General features: G+C 41.5%; 1 protein-coding gene across 1 annotated transcript; it reads right to left on the bottom strand.

Moving 5' to 3' along the window:
- Positions 1-1,896: 1,896 nt before the first annotated feature.
- On the bottom strand, positions 1,897-19,052 carry asb5b (ankyrin repeat and SOCS box containing 5b). The gene is made up of 8 exons (XM_062995388.1): positions 18,857-19,052; positions 15,051-15,179; positions 5,696-5,775; positions 4,913-5,020; positions 4,627-4,777; positions 3,506-3,640; positions 3,207-3,398; positions 1,897-2,458 (listed from the first exon to the last, which is right to left on the bottom strand). The coding sequence occupies exons 1-8, from the start codon at positions 19,050-19,052 to the stop codon at positions 2,331-2,333; spliced, it is 1,119 nt and encodes a 372-aa protein (XP_062851458.1). The 3' UTR covers positions 1,897-2,330.
- Between the last annotated feature and the right edge of the window lie 1,805 nt (positions 19,053-20,857).

Genomic DNA, 20,857 nt, shown 5'->3' with positions numbered 1-20,857 from the left:
TTGCCCTGTAAAGCTGAACATCAATACAGGAACTGAAGCGCATTTAAAAAGCTTCAAAGCTTTTTTGAAAAATTATGAGGCCGACCTTAAAAAGTAGATCGATGATAACCTGTCGACTGAAATAGTAGATCTCAAGCCACGAAAGTATGGTCTAGATTTACAGAATGGAGAGGTATTTGACAGGCATCTACCTTTTCATCTACCAAAGGGGGGCGTGACAGAAAAAGTCTTCTGGGATAAAATGTGTTGTTTAATATCACCTATGGGACAGTGGTAGCCTAGTAGGTAGAGCTTTGGGCTGTCAACCGGAAGATTGGCGGTTCAAATCCAGTCTCTGCTATGCAGCCACTGCTGGGTCCTTGAGCAAGGCCCTTAACCCTGTCTGCTCCAGGGGCGCCGTACGATGGCTGACCCTGCGCTCTGACCCCGGCTTCCAAACAAGCTGGGATATGCGAAGAAAGAATTTCATTGTACTGTACACATGTATATGTATATATGACAAATAAAGTATATCTTCTTCTAACCTCTGGAATGGTGTTTTTAAACGCCCTACACCTGTCTGACATGTATGGACGACCCTCCTTATTGTTGAGTTCAGCATTTTTCAGCCATAACAACTGCTAACAGGTGTAATATATCAAATATTTCAAGGATGCATCAACAGTTTAGGGAGAGTACTTTCCTGTTCCAGCATGACTGTGCCCCTGTGCGCAAAGCAAAGCTCTATAAAGACATGAAGAAAAGCCAGTAAATGTGGTAAATCAATGCTGTTACATGAGATTCAGCCTCAATGTGAGTGACTTGAAAGCTAACTTGAAATTACAGCCTTCTCCAGTGTACAGATCAGGGGTGCCCATACTTTCGTGGCTTGAGACCTACTATTTCAGTCGACAGGTCATCGTGATCTACTTTTTAGATTTAGCACTTTTTTAAATGCGCTTTAGCTGCATATATTGATATTCAGCATCACACTGACCTTATTCTGATGATTTGCACTGAATGGTGTCGGCCAGATTTATGCAGTCTGGACAGAAGCTGCTGATGCCAAATCTCAAGCAGCTTTCAAGTGTTCATTAGTAAGGGTGGACCGATATTTAGACTTACTAGGCTGATTGACATAAGTAGGTTCATCCAAAAAATGCTGTCAAATATGTGGCACATTTTTTCATGTTTGGATATTTTTCCTCAGCCAGCGAGTTCTAAAATCATCCAGCAGAGACGCTTGACTTCATATGAATGTCAGATTGTAGGGTTAAAATTTATCCGACAGCTTCTTCCACATATGAACGAATCAGCCGTCTTTGCAGCGTTCTTGCCCAAATCGAAGCGTTTTTGGTTTCTTCATGCTTGGTTGCGCCCTCATCTTCACAAACAGTGCAGGTTACAAAAGGAAAAATGCAAAAATGGTGCAAACTGGCTACTGATAAATGAAAACGTTGTAGATTAGCGGTACTTTAGGCGGGCTGAGGCGTAGCTGTGGTAACAAACTGCAAATTAAAGAAACAGTGGCCACATTTCATGTCAATCACGTTGACCTGTTTAACTGAGACGCGATCTACCAGCGTGCACTGTGCGATGGTAGAGATCCTCGGACGACAAGCGGGCACTACGATGCTGACTTGTGGTCCCTGGCCCAGTGGTTAAGAAACCCTGTGTTTGGCCATAAACACTGGATTGAATAGAGGTGTCCAAACTTTTCTTGTTGGGGGCCGGATGGAGTTTCTAAAAGACCTCAAAAGCTGTTTTAAAAGATGGTACCAGGCAGCAGTAATATAGATTCGATCGTGAGGTTTTGTTAGTGCTGCATTCGAGTTGAAAAACAGTCATTTCTAACAATCTGATGAGCATGTGAAGGCAGCATTGGTAAAAATCATGCTAGAAAGTGCGGGACTGAGGGAAATTTAAATCATAGTGAACAGAAACATACACCGTATGGCCAAAAGTACACAGATACCATGTAGTGTAGTTATTTTAGCAATAAATATGGGATTCATTTCACAATTTTATGTAAAGCCACTCCAGAACAGTAAATGCGGTCTATACTAACTATAGCGTTTATGGTTGGAGGGGGCGTGTGTCAGTTTCGGCGCTCCTCAGTCAGCAGTGGAGGGTTGTAGAGTTTATGGTTTTGGAATCGGCCGTCCAACAAGCTCACAGTCAGGTGTCCACATACTTTTGGCCAGACAGGTTATGTGTGCTACACACTGCGTTTTTATTAAATAAATTCCAACCCAAATGTTTACAGTGTCACTAATACTGAGCATTAATAAAGAAAACAAAGAGAGACGTAGACAGAAGACAAAAAGACACGTGGAGACAGACAGACAGGTCTATCTGTGCTGCAGGAATCTGTGGAGCAAAGTGGGCAGTCTGAGCTGAGGGATGAGGTGCAGCCTCGTACGACCCAAATACTCCCGGATACTCAACCGGCACAGCTCGCTCAGAGAGCGCGGCGTAACTGCACACACATGAAGAACGCAGAAGATCAGCTGAGCTCAAAAGTTTACATACATACTCCTACAGTGGGGGCTAAACGTCCAAGCTCACTGGTTAAAAAGCCCTATATTGGGTGATCGGGCAGGGCAGTGGTAAAACACGCTAGCCCACCGGTGCTTTAAATCTCAGATATGCTATCAGTCGACCAGGCACATACACAGACGCGATTGGCTCATTTGCTGCTGCAATTGCGGCCTCTGCTGGCTGGTCAAGGCGCTGCACTTAGATTATGAATAATGGAGAGCAGTGCCTGACTCTCCATATGCGATCCTGATCCCTGTGTGAATCTGCCTGGGGCAGGTAAAAAGAAGTGGTTCGCTGATACATGTGCCGGAGGGGGCGTGTGTTAGGTACGTGCCTTCTCAGTCAGGGTTGGGGTGTGCAGCAGTAAAGGAGAAGCTTCTATTCTGCATTTGTCTTGATTTTATACAATACTCTTCATTATAAATCATGTAATCAGCATATAAATATAAGTGACAATTTAGATAATTGAAAAATGTACATCAATTTCAGAATGTCTATGTATTTGGTATGTTCTCTCTTTTGTGTAACGACAGCATGCACTCGAAGATACTAGATTGCCAGCAAAGCAAAAATGTACAAAATAATTCTAAATAAAGAAACACTGTGGGAGTGAACGCAGTGTTATGAATATTATTAACGTTAGATTAACTTTCTCTGTTAAATAAAACCAGACACGAAATCCGTACCTTCGTAGTGCAGTAACATGCACTCTGCCTGGCTGCTAGGGGGCGCTGTCTCCACCGGTCTCTGCAGCTCCAGGTTTCGAGCGTTGATGTTGGCGCCGAACTCCAGCAGCACGTTGATGATACCGGGGCAGTCTTTCTGTGCCGCCGCATGAAGCGGGGTGTCCAGGAAACGCCCCTTCTGCACATTGGCACCTAAAATGGGTTCAACAGCCGACAATGAGTATTATAATGCGAGGTCTAACAAAGATTAGATCTATGTTATCAGTACATGATGAATAAAAGATCTGGTTCCTGCTTACCTCCATCTAGAAGTTTGCGCGTGCACTGCAGCTCCCGGGAGGCGCAGGCGATGTAGAGCGACGTTCCCAGGTGAGGAATGTCATAGTCCACGTCGGCCCCCCACGTTATCAACGCCTCCACACACGCCGACCGACCTAAAAATAACATATTTTATTCCTGTAACCTGAGAGATCGTATTTACAGGAATTACATCAGAGCTGATCATGCTGCTGAATAAATATGTAAAATAACAACAATTAAACATTAAAAACAAATAATAATGATAATAATAATTAAAAATAACTATAGTGATAATACAATAATAATGATAACATTAACTATTGTTATTAAAACAATAACTATAGTAACAGTATTAATAATAATCACAATAAAATAGTATCATAAATTAATAATAACAGTAATAATAACAAAAGCAATAATTATAATCAAAATAACAACAATACTAATTATTATTCTTGTTGTAACTGTTATGAAAACAATACTAACAATAATATCAACAATATAAGTAATAATAATAATTATTACTATTATTATTTAAACTATATAAATAATAATAATCATAATAATAAAGAACTACAATCATAAAACAATTACCAACAACAACAAAAATGATAATAATACTTGTTACAATTTATTTTTATAAATACAATTTATTATTTTTTTAATTATTATTAAAATAATAATAATAATAATAGTAATAATAATAATAACAACAATAAAACAATAAATAATAAAACAATAATACAAATAATGAAAAACAACTATAATAACAATACAATAATAATGAAAATACTAGTTGTTTTTAATATTATTATTATTAAAACAGTAACATTGAAAATAATAGTCATTATTTTATTAATAATAATAATAATTATGATAATAATAACAACAAAAACAATAATGCAATAGTAGTTGTTTATTTTTTTTATTTTTTTTTAAACAGTAACAATAATACTAATTGTATAATTAATAATAATAACAATAATAAATCATCATAATAATACAAATAATAATAATAACACTAGTTATTTTTATTATTATTATTATTAAACAGTAACAATAATAATAATACAAAAAATAAAAACAAGAATAATAATAATAATACAGGAGCAGAAATCACCTTTGCTGCTAGCCTCGTGAATGGGTGAGGGTTGGCATGGCTCGGGTTGTGGGTTGGCACCGTGCTCCAGCAGCACCTCTGAACACTGTGCACTGCCTGCAGAACAGGCATTAAACAGCGGGGTCACGCCGTCTATAGTGGTAGCATTAAGCTACACACACACACCCACACACACACACACACACACACACACACACACACACACACACATGTTCAGTACAGAGCTCTGTACACACTGCAGTACCTGATCTTGTGATCCAGATGTCAGAACGTAACAGTGACTTACGTTAGCTCCGGCCTCGATGAGCGCCCTGGCACACGCGACATGATCCCCCAAACACGCCTCGTGCAGAGGAGTTATGTGATCGATGGTCACCAGATTCGCACTGTAACCCTGAGCAAGAACACACAGTGGAATCCATGCAGCGCACCAGTGAGCAAAAACCTGGTATTTAAACTGGAGACAGCACTGTAACCGCCCAATTTTACAGTGTAAACACAGTGCAGCCAAAAGTATGTGGACACCCCTTCTTCTTACTGAGTTCAGGTGTTTCTGCCACATCAATTGCTAAGCGGTGTGAAAAAATAAATTAAATAAAAATAATTATATGCCTTTAAACTGTTTTAGCACATATGTGTGGTAGAACTCACACAAGGCTCAAAAAACTGTCTGTAGATCTATACGATCAAAAAATTGTGGCAAGTCAAAGATCAGGGCAAGGAAATAAAACAATATTTTATCTAGGCTTATCAGTATCTAGGCTTAATATGTTTTCAGGACCGTGGTGGCTTCAAACATCAAGTCTAAGAAGTTTGGCACAACCCTAAACCTTCCTAGAGTTGCCACAAGGCTAAATTTCCTATCCGGGAATGAAGGGGCTTGGTCAGGGAGGTCAGAAAAGAACCCAGTAGTCACAATAAAAAAGCTACAAAAGTCCTGTTCAGAGGTATGAGGACCTGTTGAATAGACAACCATCTTTGCAAAACTCCATAAAAAGGCCTTGACTGTGTGTGTGTGTGTGTGTGTGTGTGTGTGTGTGTGTGTGTGTGTGTGTGCGCGCGCGCGCACCTGTGTGAGTAGGGTCCTGAGGGCCAGTAGGCGTCCCTGGCTTGCAGCTTCATGGAGCGGAGAACGATCAGCCCATGAGCCTAAAAGCCACACACACACACACACACACAAACAAATAAGGGTTAATTCTTGTACTACAGCATTTCTATTTCACCTTTTGATGCTTTAATTCCTTCATGTATTGCTTGTTTTATCCCCGATATGTCCTGGTCAGGGTCAGGGTGGGTCCAATTCATTGTGCAAAAGTCAGGAAATGCCAAAGACAGGTCACCAGTCCATCACAGGACACACACAAAGGGTCAATCCTTGTGTGTTAGCTATTTCACCTTTACAAGCTCCAATTAGGCTTAAATATCAAAGCTATACACACAACAAACACACACACACACCATTCTCACCAAACAACCTCATGGCCAAAATAAAAAATCATATCCCGCTCACTAGCTTTCCCTAATGTTATGATCCGTCAGTGTTCCCGTCAGTTGGTGATCTAACCCCCCAAATGTTGAATTCAGGATCACGGCCGTGGGTTGATGCTGTAGCTGTAACGAACCGGCCTGCGACACCTTCCTCCACCAGCAGAGGCAGCGCAGGACGGCTGACAGTAATTCTAAAAGAACTACAAGTCCCAGGTGCTTGCGCGCTCATTAGCGCTATATAACCTGGATGTCAAGTCAACTCGAGGATCGAGTCTTCACTAGTCAGCCTTGTTTGTAAGGTGGTCAGTAATGAGGAGATCTCACTAAAAGATAAATAAAGAAATATTACTTATTACTTGAATGTGATCAGTGTTGTCGGAGGTCCGTTTCTGATAACTTTTGGTAATAAAAGCAAGGCCATGATCAGCCCCCCCAACTAGGGTTGCCAACTTTCAGAACTGGAAATAAGGAACACCCTGGGTTGGCAGAAGGCATAGGGTTGGGGGTGAGATGGCGGGTGTTTACCTGAGCGGGAGCGGGGGGTAGGTGGTTAGGGTTGCACCTATAAAAATTATAACGGGTCTTATACCATCATAGGAAAATTATCAAAATGTTTTATTTAGACTGTTTAACTTATATTTTCATTCTTTATAATAATAAATCAGAATAATATTTTAGGCAAAACAACATAAAGAACATCATGTAACATTTTCTCTCAATAGTGCAACAACATTTTTACATAATCCATCTTCACACTGACATGCAGCCCCGGTTGTGGACTGCGTTGCTTAGGGGGGCAGTGAGAAAATCTGGGGATGGGGGGCTAATGCCCACCCCAGCGCCCCCAAAGCGCCGGCCCTGCTTGTGTTACTGTAGTTTCGCCCTAAGCCGGATTCGAACCTAGGGCGGAAAAATATGCGCTCTACCCACTGCGCTACTCAAACAGCGGTGTAATAAACAGGTCGTTACGCTGATATAACCAAACCACACACGGTGTTACTAAGACTAAAAGTGAATACTACTTAAAAAATAACCAAATGCTTTCTAATTCCCACGGTAGTGGCGGTTTCCTTCTGTTTCATTCATATCACCCTGTCTCAGTCTAATCTGCAGCATTTCTCTCTCATTGATAAAAATACGGAACAAAGCGCGTCCTGTATCAGTTCAATACGGAACATGATGTTTAGTTTCCAAATAAGAAACGATTCCGTATTTTACGAGACGGTTGGCAACCCTAGCCCCAACTATTCAGAAGTATTCCAAATGTCATCTGCAATACAGTGATGTAAAAAATATAAATAATCACAATCAATTGAATCATCAATTGAATCATCAAATCAAGATAATAATCACAATCTAATTATTACACTTAATGTACCACTGGATTTCACTTCAGCTAAGTCTTTATAACAGGTCTGTCTTGGGCATGTACAGCTAACAGCAATGCCATTTTGTGCTGGAACTGCAATTGTGGAAATAAGTATCAATTGTTTATTGGATCTAATTGAAATTGTCAGTTATTGTATGAAGAAGAAAATATTTTTTGGTGAAAACAGGCTGATTTGCGAGTGTAAGTCATCACTAATGTGAGCTATCATTGCTAAGTTACCTGGAAAATTAATTAGCCACACATTACCGAAGCGGCCAACGAGTCTGTAGCATAACTGAAAATTTATTTTCCTTTAATTTTATTGTTTTATTTCGAGTCACCCAGTTTAAGTAAAAGTTCTTTTGGCGTCGTGTTTTGATTCTGTTCAGCCACTGCAGTTGGGGTCCAGAATTTACTTTGAAGTATGTCTGTGGGAATTTGTGCTGAATATTTGTAAGATCAGGCACTGATGCAATCAGAGTTTTAAATCATCACAAGGGTGTTTAGTGGGTTTTCAAGCTCTGTGCTGGCCAATGACGTTCATCCACACCGAAGTTGTTAAATCATCTGAATGGACTTCGCTTCCTGCAAGTCATACTGGAACAGTCAAACACATTCCTCAAACTGTTGACTGAAAAATTAATAATTCTAGTGTTGAGTAAATCTAGGGGTCTTTACAGGGCCCTAACCCTAGTACTAGTCCTAATATTTTTTATCAGCAGCTGATACTGAAAAAAAGAGAAGCGTAATGTATCGTTCAGGACGTGCTGAGATTATATTTATAGGATCTGATTCACACTGACTGATAACATGTTCCTGTCACTGCTTATGGTTGGGCCCCTGTGCTAAAAAATGTCTATGGACAGTAGGTCAAGTGAAATGTATGTGTATAGCATTTTAAAAACGACGTCTCTTCAGAGCCTTATAGAAATGCAGGTCCAAAATCCCAAATGAACAACGTAGGGCCACAGTGGTAACAAACAAAACCCAAACCCTAAGGGGAACCAGACTTAACATGGACCTTCTGCTTTCTTGGGTGGCCTGCAAGATATTTGGATGAACTTTGGAGTACAAGATGCAGACTTACTAACATCCATCAATGAAGTGATGTGGAAGGACCATTACAAACCTAATTTCCAGAAAAGTTGGGACACTCAGTACCATGCACTAAAGCTAGGAATCTGTGATGTCACAATTCACTTGAATCTTATTTAATGACTAAAATGTAAAGAAACTATTTCCAATATTTTTACTGATTAGCTGTATTTTGAACCATTTTTGAGTTTGATGCCTGCGCCATAGTCTAAAAAGTTGGGACAGAGGCATGTTTAGCACTGTATTACATTAGGGGCTCTTGTTGGTGGCGGGGCTTGGACCAGTAACCTTCCAATTTACAGTCCAGTATCTTAATCGTTGATTTACTTTTCTCCTAGTGGTAGCTAGCAACGCCCTACCAACTACCTGGGATACCAGGTCATCCACCTGTAATGCTATAATACATTGATGACAATCAACTAGCAACACCTTAAAGCCCACTGAACAAAACTCTAGCAACCACCTGAAATACCATCACAACCACTTAGCAACATCATAGCAACCACCTGAAATACCATAGCAAGCACATATCAGCCATCTAGCAGCAACTTATCAAAAACACAGAATTGCTAAAGCTGCATTTTAAAATGTACTTTTGTCTGACATTTATTAATAAAAGCATACGTTTTTAGTTTAGATTTAAAGAAACAAAGTCTGCATGTATTTATGTTTTTTATATGCGATAAACGTTGATAAATATATCAGCATCAGTAATCGATATACAGTATGTACTGCAGGTATACTAAATAGCAAACACAAACATGGTTGAATACGTGTTTCCCCTCACTGTATGTACTTATGTCCTTTGACTAGAACTATATATAGCGAGAGCTTGACCCGGCCGTACCACCATCTGGTATTTACCACATGCAAATGCTAAACCTTGCACAAGTCTAACCCTTCCTTCCTACAGATCTGATCAGAGAGAGAGTTTCTGCACTGTACGTACCTAGGTCTCCATCTCCCCAAGGAACATCGATCCACTGATACGTATACGACATGACAGCCTGAAAGTAAAAGCATTTCTGTCACCTACACTTAGCCAAGAACTCTGGGATTGATTATATAGCATGATAAAGAGCTTTCAAATAGTCACACATTCAAGAGGATCAGTCGGGTACGGCACCTCATTTAAAACACGTTAAACTAAAATAAAGACAGTTAAAAAAAAAAAAGACATTTAGTTAAGAAGCCCGAATGCAGAACCATCGGCAACCAGGAGTAATCGGAAGGTTGCTGGTTCACACTCTAACACAAACAGGTTGCCACTGTTAGGCTCCTCAGCTTGGATTGTATTCAGTCATAATTGTAAATTGCTTCGGATAAAAGTGTCCACTAAATTCCATAAATTTGAACGGAAATCTCTACCGGTGTGGCCCCGATCCAACAACCCTCACCTTTCTTATGTAGCGTCATCATCTAATAGCAAAGTGTCTCTTGTTTAAACACAACATAATTACATTATAAATAAAGTCATAAAGATGGTGTACGATCATGAAACCTGTCTTTTAATGCTGAGAAGCCAGTGGTTCAAACACAGCACAAAATAAACATTACATGCCCAAAAGTATGTAGACACTACTCCTAATTATTGAGTTCAGGTGATCCAGTCATTATCAACCTGGCATACAACATTTACATTTTCGGCATTTAGCAGATGCCTTTATCCAGCGACTTATATTACAGTATACAGTCTGAGCAACTGAGGGTTAAGGGCCTTGCTTAAGGGCCCAACAGCAGCAACCTAGCAGTGGTGGGGCTTGAACCAGCAACCTTTGGATTACTAGTCCTGTGCCTTAACCACTAGGCTACGGCTTGCAGGGGTCCTGTCAGTGTTTTTGGGCTCTTTGAAAAGAGACCAAATTGGGTTCCACCCACCCTGAAAATCTAACACAGGGGTATTCAGGGGTCACCACAGTGGATTATTTTGGTCTGCATACCTGATTCGGCACAGTTTTTAAGCCAGATACCCTTCCTGACACAACCTGTTGTGTTTTTATCTGGGCTTGGAACCGGCAAAAATACCCAATACTGTAATCATTTTTAGTGCCCTTGTCAGTCACAGGCCCTTAGAATCGCCCTCACTCTACGCCCCCCTCTGCATAGGTGAAGCTGATAATGTGGCATATTTGTGTGTATATATAGTATACAAATATATGGAATAAATCATATTTCCCAGTAACACAAGTTCCATTCCGTAGTTTATTTTATTTTTTTGTGATTGTTGTGGAAGTTAAACTAGACCCGAGTCTGATGGATGACGTGCTGTTAGCCTGTTTTGCTGCAGCACGTTGAAGAACCTCTTTATTTTAGCTACACTGGCACTACAACTGCCAAACAGGTTCAGATGTCCTGAACTAAATATAACAGTTCCCATACCCTCCCCCAAACTGGTTACAGAAAATCCGCTGGTGCGCTCAGAGCGAGCGAGGACGCCAATCGCCGGAGCATTATAAACAGAAACGCTCTTCAATTCAGTCTGAATGTTCCAACGCTTCTCCAGTCCTGACAATCCACTTACCAACTGAAGGTCAAGATTCTTAATTAATGTCAAGCAGTCCTTGTTTGGTGCGGTGTTGTTTGGAGTTGACCCCGGTTAAACAATTATTTTGATTTAGCAGGTCATCAAGCTCTTTGTGTGTACAGTTCAAATTCTAAAAACGTTGGTTACTTCTGAATTTTAAGCACATTCCAAAAACATTGGATAGTGGAAATTCAAAACTGGGAAGTTTAAGGAGTAATTAGAAACACCTATTTTAGAATGTACCGCAGGTGTGATATCATGATTCGGTATAACAGAATCATTAACAGAAGGCTCAATCATACGATGGTTCGGGGTTCGATATTTAGCAAAAATAATAAATGTTGATATTTCATTTTTTATTAATCTACAGTCTATAAGATTATTATTATTATTTTATTATTTTTTCGACACGTGCACAGACCTCTTCACGCCCATGCATTCTGCACAATCATGGTCCTTACACAGCGTATGAAGGAACCACCCACCCACACATAGTCCGGCCCCCACCCTGCAGATATGATGGCCAATTAGTATCTGCTGCAGGCACTGCCAATTATGCCCGCTAGATGGCACCCAGCCAGCCGGTGGCAACACCAAGTTTCGAACCGAGGAGTTCAGAAAGTCGGTGCTGGTGTGCAAGCGGAATATCCAGCTGCGCCGCTTGGGCGCCAGTCTATAAGATTATTACAAGATTCTGAAGATCTTAGAAATATCTGTGCATAAAGGACGTTGCCAAACAACATTATTCAACTCCTGTGACCTTCGATCACTCAGACGACGACGCATCAAAACCTGACATTCTTCTGAAATGAATATGACCACATGGGCACGGTAATATTAAAAAAACCCTGGTTAGGAAAGATACAGGAGGAAAAGGACCATCCTCATGTTACCAAAGGACATTCTGTTACCAACACTAATATGTCAGCATTTTGGAGCAACATACGCTGCCGACTAGACATTGTACATATACATACAAACAATACTGTTTTTAATTTTATTAAATTCCAAAGTCCAACCCCCCTTCCCCGAAAGCACTAGGCTCTATGCAGCAACACACCCCGAATAAAAAATACAGCTCATAAAAAAATAATACAGGTCATTTGCAAATGACGGATTTATGACTGTTTTATGACTGTTTTATGTACTTATTTATGTCCCAGCTGATATGAATAAGACGAGAGCAGTGATTTATTTCCTTCATGGCAGCCTTTAAGCTCAAGGTGACAATTGGCAAATGTAGATTTTAATGGATTCAGTCAAGTTAGTCGTATTCATATGAGCCATCAACTGCAGTCAGTTAAAATCACTAATAAGGAACTAATTAATAAGGACCAATTAATCATCAAGTTGCTGTTTGTATATTTGGACCCAGCAGGTATTCCAAAAACATTGGGGCAATAAATAAACATTGTCTAATCTTTCTTTTTTGATTTGGAGAAATTCATGTCTCCATTGAGTGTATGTAAACTTTTGACTGTTTGAAACTGTGTTTTTGTTGCTTGTAATTGACTTATAATTAATTATAATGTAATTGAATCTATTTGGGGGAAGCACATACCTATGGTCCAACCATCTGAGTTTAATCTTATTATTCCAATATCTGTGGGTACTCATATCCACCCCCCAACACCCTAAAGGTGCACAAATTAACTTAGTATATACTCTATATGAACCGTAAATTTAAGTAGGTACGTAAACTGGGTGATTCCTGTGTCGTCTGGCAACCTCTGCCTGTCGCATGACATCCATGCTGACCAAGAAGGACCACAGACTAGCACATGCCTCCTCCAACACGTGTGAAGCTACTGTGGGGTTTTATCTGGTACAGAGGACCATGCCAATCCCTCCATATTCTTTTTGTACTAGCGCCCTGAGTAGACAGTAGGAGTCGCTCTTGCTGCAGCAAAAAGCACAAACTTGAGACTCAAACCCTGGGACACCATGGTGGTGGATTAGCCTAATAAACACACCACACCCACCACACACACATCACACACCCACCACACACACATCACACACCCACCACACACACACCACACAAACCACACACACACACCTCACACACCCACCACAAACACACCACACACACACATCACACACCCACCACACACACACATCACACACACACATCACACACCCACCACAAACACACCACACACACACCACACACACCACACACCCACATCACCCACCACACACACACCACACACACACATCACACATATCACCCACCACACACACATCACACACCACGCCACACACATAATGATATTTTCTTTTTTTGTGTGAACAATTGTTTTATTACATAATGAATATTTTCTTACCATTTTTTCTATGTATATACCTGTTCTTTTTTTGTTAATATTTATATCAGGGCTCTCAAGTCTCACGCACTGAGCGTGAGACACACGCATTCAAAAAGCTCACACGCTCACACATGGCATTTCTCACTCTAAGAAATGATTAATTTCTAGTCTGCACTCGCCGTTCTGTGTGTATGTTTTTGCATTGGTTTGTTTTTAGGTCTTTTTAGGAGTGCATCTGTTTTGTTAAAATAAGTCTGATTTTCACGTGCACGTACTAACACAGAGGCTCTTGTCAACTAGTGATGAGTCGTTCATGAACGATCCGATTCTATTGAACGGCTCTTTGAAATGAACGAAAGGAACCGAGTCGCGCCTCAGGGAGCTGTTATAATATATATTTTTATTTTTGCGCAGTTCTTATCGATTGTAATCCACGCATTCTGCTTCCATCAGTAAAAGTGATATTAATATCGGGGCTGTCTTATAGTATACCCAGTAGCGCCTCCCGAAGAATGAAGAGTCATTTTTTGAACGGCTCTTTAAAAGGAACCGAGCCAAGAGATCCGACTCCCTTCAAAGAGCCATAATTCCCATCACTATATCAACACCGTGATGCTGCTGCATAATGTAGAAATTGCTCAGCAAGCACTAGAAGACACATCTTACTGCTGGGTTTCTACCGATGGGAGCAAGTTAAAGTGAAAAACACTCCTAATAAGTCGTCTGATACGATTGTACAATACTGTACATCAAAGAAACTAAAAAATAAAGGGATTTTTATTTATAGGTGACAACTTTTTTTTTAATTTGTTGTTATTATTGTTTAGGGCTTAACGCTGAATGTGAAGGAATAAGATGATCTGACCATAAAGGCCCTTGTTAAAGAGCAGCTGTACATTTATTAAAGTTCAGTAACACAGCTGGATGGTTACTGACTCATTTGTCAACTATTTAAACCTCGACCCCATACACATTACCATGGTATCACCAACGACATGAAATACCCCCCCCCCCCCCCTTCCTTCCCCGAACCAGGCGTCCTCTTTTTTAAAAACCAAAATATAGTCACCCTAGGTAATATCTTAATTTATTTTATTCTTTCATTAGTTACTATAGTTTCCATACTCTTTGTATAAGACCTATACCTGCCGGTTAAAGTGTTCGTTTGAATAGTAGACCTTAAGAGGATGTCTCTCCAAGCAAACTTGAAAACTTGAGAGCCCTGATTTATATATACTATATGTATGCTTTGACAATACAAATATGTAAATTTGTCATGTCAATAAAGCAAATTGAACTGAATTGAAAAAAACTGAGAGACAGAGAGAGAGAGAGAGAGAGAGAGAGAGAGAGAGAGAGAGAGAGAGAGAGAGAGAGAGAATGGGAGGATTTTGAGCCTGTAGGCTTTCCATATCAGCTGAACCATGCTGGGTTGCGTTGATGTTGTTGTTATTGTATAACACACCTCGTCCTCCTTCATCCATCCTGACCAAAGCTGCATGTTGTCATGATTATTAATTAAGTCGATTAATTTGAGTGTTTCCAGGATCGTGTAGATAAATTCACACACACTTGATGAATAACAGACTACTGAATAAGTGCAGAAGTGACAGCGTGAATGAAAATCATCTCCACTCACCCTGACTGGTTAAAATCCCCCAGCGAGATCTCTTTCTGTAGAATAACTCATCTGAACGGTCGGATTTTCTCTTCCTTGCGGTGTTACCGGACTGATCCGTGTCGGGAACTTCGGGCATGTCTGTTTGTGCTATAATGGGAACGGGGGCGCGCACCGGGGACAGAAACGAGAGCGCGCACAAGCCAGCCAGACAGCGGGAGCGCGCCTGTGAGCGCCTATTTACAAAAAAAAAGGGGGACTGGTGTGTGCCAAATATATTCAAAATACTGTAATACACACATGAATTAAAATCTTGCGAAAAATGTAACCACTTTATCCTGGTCAGGGTAGCGGCGTGTCCGGTAGCACTCTGAAGCAAGAATTTACATTTACAGCTTTTAGCAGACACTTTTGTTTTACCCGAAGTGACTTTAATTAAAGAAACGGAGGGTTAAAAATCTTGCTCAGGGGTCCAGCAGTGATAACTTGTGATGATGAGACTTGATCCAGCAACTGTACCTTTACATTTGCAGTATTTTAGGAGACAGTTTTATCCAAAGCGACTTATAGAAGTGTGACAGTATACAGTCTAAGCAACTGAGGGTTAAGAGCCTTGCTCAAGGGCCCAACAGTGACAACTGAGCAGTGGTGGCGCTTGAACCAGCAACTAGTCCTGAACCAGCGACCACCAATTACTAGTCCGCAGTACCTTAACCGCTAGGCTAAAACTGCACTGCGACCTTCTGATTACCTGTCCAATACCAGTCCAGTAAGCTACCACTGCTCATAACACACCACAGATAGGATGTCTATCCATCGTGTTGCAACAGACACTCACACATTCACTCACTCACTTACACTCATTTTTGGAAGATGGGAAGAAACCAGAGCATCTTGAGACAAAACCCAGACAAGTTTGAGAAGAGGAGAACATGAGAAACCCAATGAAAGTGACAACAAGCGAGGATCAAACCCTGGTTCTCAGGACCTATGTTGCAGTTCATTAGCAGACTTTGAGCAGTGTGGGCTTGGGAAACTCAATACAAAGTCTACATGGGTTCCCAAACTGGGTCCACAAAGACCTCAGGCAATGGAGCCCATTATGGGCAGTGCAGACATAAGCAAACACATACAAAAAGCCCAGGATGGCTCATGTTGCTCATCTCAGGTTGCCCAGCATCCATACATGTCAGATATCACCCAATGGAAAATGAAAACCTACATGTGTAGGTTGCAGCCATCACATCTGATCAACCACAGTGGGCAACATGTTTACATGGGTTCCCAAACTGGGTCCACAAAGACCTCAGGCAATGGAGCCCATTATGGGCAGTGCAGACATAAGCAAACACATACAAAAAGCCCAGGATGGCTCAGTAAGGGTCTCAGGTTGCCCAGCATCCATACATGTCAGATATCACCCAATGGAAAATGAAAACCTACATGTGTAGGTTGCAGCCATCACATCTGATCAACCACAGTGGGCAACATGTTTATTATCTCATCACAGCAGCAAAGTTGAAGCCCCATTGACACATATTTCCAGTCACAGGTTGGCAGCTGGTTCAGGACCCTTGTTTCTGAGTGTGATGTTCTGAACTGCCTAGGTTCCACCAATTTCTCAAGGCTTTTCACCTTGATACGCGTATATCACCTCTTCTGATCCTAAACTTTTCAGCCATGTACCTGCTGCATACCTGAATTACACCTCAGCTTCATCTCACAGACAGATGATTTTAAATTCCTCCCACAGCATCACAGATCCACCATCTCTGCATTTGATTACTGATGTAATGTCCTTACTATTAAATGTTGTATTTGCTTCATACCGTTGATTTATTGTCTGTTTTACCACTTCTTTATCCTATTCAGGGTCGCGGTGGGCAGGAAACACCCCGGACAGGTTGCCAGTCCACACACACTCATACCTAGGGCAATTTAGTATCTCTAAGTAACCTGACAGCATGACGTTGGACTAAGGGAGAAACCGGAGCACCCGGAGGAAACCCACACAAACATGGGCAGAACGTGCAAACATTAGACAAAAAGGACCCATATCGCTCTACCTGTAAATCGAACCCAAAGCCTTCTTGCTTTGCCTCATACCAGAATGTTTCATTTTTAATGGTCTTGTCCATTTGAACATTATCCTGTAGCTCTGGTTTTCCCCCTGTTGCCCCCCTGTTAATGGCATTTTGCTTAGTCTCTTGTGTATTGTAGGGTTTTCAGACAGACCCGCTGTATATGCTTTATATAGTTGGCTAATAACATACAGGGGTTGGACAAAATAACTGAAACACCTGGTTTTAGACCACAATAATTTATTAGTATGGTGTAGGGCCTCCTTTTGCGGCCAATACAGCGTCAATTGGTCTTGGAAATGACATATACAAGTCCTGCACAGTGGTCAGAGGGATTTTAAGCCATTCTTCTTGCAGGATAGTGGCCAGGTCACTACGTGATGCTGGTGGAGGAAAACGTTTCCTGACTCGCTTCTCCAAAACACCCCAAAGTGGCTCAATAATATTTAGATCTGGTGACTGTGCAGGCCATGGGAGATGTTCAACTTCACTTTCATGTTCATCAAACCAATCTTTCACCAGTCTTGCTGTGTGTATTGGTGCATTGTCATCCTGATACACGGCACCGCCATTGGATGCACATGGTCCTCCAGAATGGTTCGGTAGTCCTTGGCAGTGACGCACCCATCTAGCACAAGTATTGGGCCAAGGGAATGCCATGATATGGCAGCCCAAACCATCACTGATCCACCCCCATGCTTCACTCTGGGCATGCAACAGTCTGGGTGGTACGCTTCTTTGGGGCTTCTCCACACCGTAACTCTCCCGGATGTGGGGAAAACAGTAAAGGTGGACTCATCAGAGAACAATACATGTTTCACATTGTCCACAGCCCAAGATTTGCGCTCCTTGCACCATTGAAACCGACGTTTGGCATTGGCACGAGTGACCAAAGGTTTGGCTATAGCAGCCCGGCCGTGTATATTGACCCTGTGGAGCTCCCGACGGACAGTTCTGGTGAAAAGCTCAGACAGCTTCCTCTTGCGTCCACAGTTAATCCTGTTGGATGTGGTTTGTCCTTCTTGGTGGTATGCTGACATTACCCTGGATACCGTGGCTCTTGATACATCACAAAGACTTGCTGTCTTGGTCACAGATGCGCCAGAAAGACGTGCACCAACAATTTGTCCTCTTTTGAACTCTGGTATGTCACCCATAATGTTGTGTGCATTGCAATATTTTGAGCAAAACTGTGCTCTTACCCTGCTAAATGAACCTTCACACTCTGCTCTTACTGGTGCAATGTGCAATTAATGAAGACTGGCCACCAGACTGGTCCAATTTAGCCATGAAACCTCCCACACTAAAATGACAGGTGTTTCAGTTATTTTGTCCAACCCCTGTATATTCTGATTATAAAATGCAAAATCTGCCATAATTTTATTCTAAATTTGCTCCAAGTGTTTGATTTGAGATGCAGTCGAATGGTTCAGTTTGCTGCTGATGTTGCTACGTTGTCCAACCAAAACATGGCACGACTGCCGTCTTTCAAACACCAAGATAAATTAAGCTTGTCACCTATTTAAAGACTTAATCACTCAAAAAGAAACATTACATTATCATGCAGTGATATGGATGACCTGTGATAACAACAGACAAAGCTCTGGTCAGCAACTCAATCTCAGATTTATAAACGCACAGACACACCTCTGCTAAGACTGTGAAGACTCGTAGAAAGACACAGCATCCTGATTGAGTCCACCAGACCCACCAAACAGTCTGCACAAACACACTCGGATCACTTACTGTGGCCCTGGCCGAAATCGTAGAACTCGGCTGCAATGCGAGCCGCCTCCTTCCGGTTGCCCTTTACCACGTAGAAGTGTGTGAGGATGTTCAGGCTGATCTTCACGAAGAGCTTGAAGCAGAACAGGGCGAATATGGACAGATAAACGTTTGTGTATTGCGAGCCGAACGGACGCATCTCCAGAAAACCAGTCATCGCTGCTCTCTGCTAATGAACCGTGTGTGTTTTGGAGCGAGGGTCAGCTGGGCATGTGTTGACATGGATCAAATGGCACGTCGACCCAATTTTTTCCCCCAGCGCCCGCCCACTGCTGGACCCAGATAAGGCAGCTGTGATTTCCAGAGCTGGAAAAATGGGCCACTCAGGCACCGAGGCATGGCAACAGACTTCAGCTGTTATGGAGCAAAAACAGAGCACCGGTCTCATGGTGGATTTGTTGTTTATCACCGGAGAGAAATGCGGCACGAGATACCACAGGAAGGGCAGTGAGCAAATAAAGGGCCGAACATTTCTGGTGTTGTTTAACCTTTGTCATGTAGAATATGAGCGTCACATGTTTTCATTATTATAAACATATATATTTATTTATTCTTTTGATTCTAATAATGTTTTAGATCAAATTAGCTGGACGACAGAGAGCTCGGTTTGTGCTTCTCTTCAACAACACCCCACCAGCTGTAACTTATTTAAGAGTTAAAATTATATTCCTTCTAATTTATTTTAGTTTCTTTTGTTTTTAAGAAGTATAGTGTAAAATAATCATCATTAAAAAGGCAATACTGTATGTTTTATTTACTTATAATATAAGAACATTTACATTTTCGGCATTTAGAAGACGCTTTTATCCAAAGCGACAGTATACAGTCCAAGCAATTGAGGGTTTAGGGCCTTGCTCAAGGGCCCAACAGTAGGAACCTGCCAGTTATGGGGCTCGATTACTAGTCCTGTACTTTAACTTCTAGGCTACAACTGGTTTAAGGTGTTCGGTCACACTGCCCACGAGAGGCGGGTCTTTCAGCATCCTGAGCCGATTACCATTCAGTTAGTTTCACATCAGCCAATCAGCAGCATGTAAGATGGAGAAAAACTGTTTGGTCACATGACCGTGAGCTTCTTGGACGCTCAATCCATTTCACAATCGAATGCTATTAAAATAGCTAGAACAACTGCCGATCTTCTGAGAAGGCAGAACTAGTTAAAAGAGCATTTGTATGGCCGGGCACTGATGTTGGTCAAGAAAGCCTCAGTCGACGTTCCGAATCATTCCAAAGTTTTTGAGTGGGGCTGAGGTCAGGGCTCTGTGCAGGACACTCTTTGAACCAAGCTGTTCTTCATGTCTGTATAGATCTTGCTTCGTGCACATGAGCACGGTCATACTGGAACAGGAACGAGTCTTCCCTAAACTGTTGAATTCAGTAATCAGAAGTGGTGTCCAAATACTTTTGTCCATATAGTGTACGCTCTAATAGGTTGTTGGCAGTTGATATTTGGTCAGTGTGCTGCCCCCCGCCCCACTTTGTTTTGGTAAACGTTTGGTAAACGTGTAGGCTGTGATAGCTCAGTGGTTAAGATATTGGACTAGTAATCAGAAGGTTGCCGGTTCAAGCCCCACCACTTCCAAGTTGACACTGTTGGGCCCCTGAGCAAGGCCCTTAACCCTCAATTGCTCAAAATCGCGTTCAGTCATAATTGTAAGTCACTTTGGATAAAAGCGTCTGCTAAATGCCGCATATGTAAATGGTCTTGCATTGTTCGTTTCTGATGACCACTACTGACTGTGGCACGAAACTATCTTTCATACACCAAGATAAAGAAAGTTTATCACCCGCTTTGACATTCAATTGCCCCGAAAGAGAAGAAGAAGCCAAAATGACATTATCATGCACTGATCTGGATGACCTGTGCTATATAGTAAACAAATCCCGGTCAGCAACTCGAACTCAGATTTGCAAGCACACAGACACACCTCGTTCAAGGCTGTGAAGACTCGTAGAAAGACA

This window comes from Trichomycterus rosablanca, chromosome 5, assembly GCF_030014385.1.
Source record: "Trichomycterus rosablanca isolate fTriRos1 chromosome 5, fTriRos1.hap1, whole genome shotgun sequence".
NCBI classification, from domain to species: domain Eukaryota; kingdom Metazoa; phylum Chordata; class Actinopteri; order Siluriformes; family Trichomycteridae; genus Trichomycterus; species Trichomycterus rosablanca.
This window is presented reverse-complemented; position numbering and strand designations above follow the sequence as displayed.

Coding starts and splice junctions, on each gene's coding strand:
- asb5b (XM_062995388.1), bottom strand. CDS start 19,052: ATGACTGGTTTTCTGGAGATGCGTCCGTTCGGCTCGCAATACACAAAC. Junction 15,180..18,856: donor CGATTTCGGCCAGGGCCACA/GTAAGTGATCCG, acceptor TTCCCATTATAG/CACAAACAGACATGCCCGAA. Junction 5,776..15,050: donor GGGGATTTTAACCAGTCAGG/GTGAGTGGAGAT, acceptor TGTGGCTTTTAG/GCTCATGGGCTGATCGTTCT.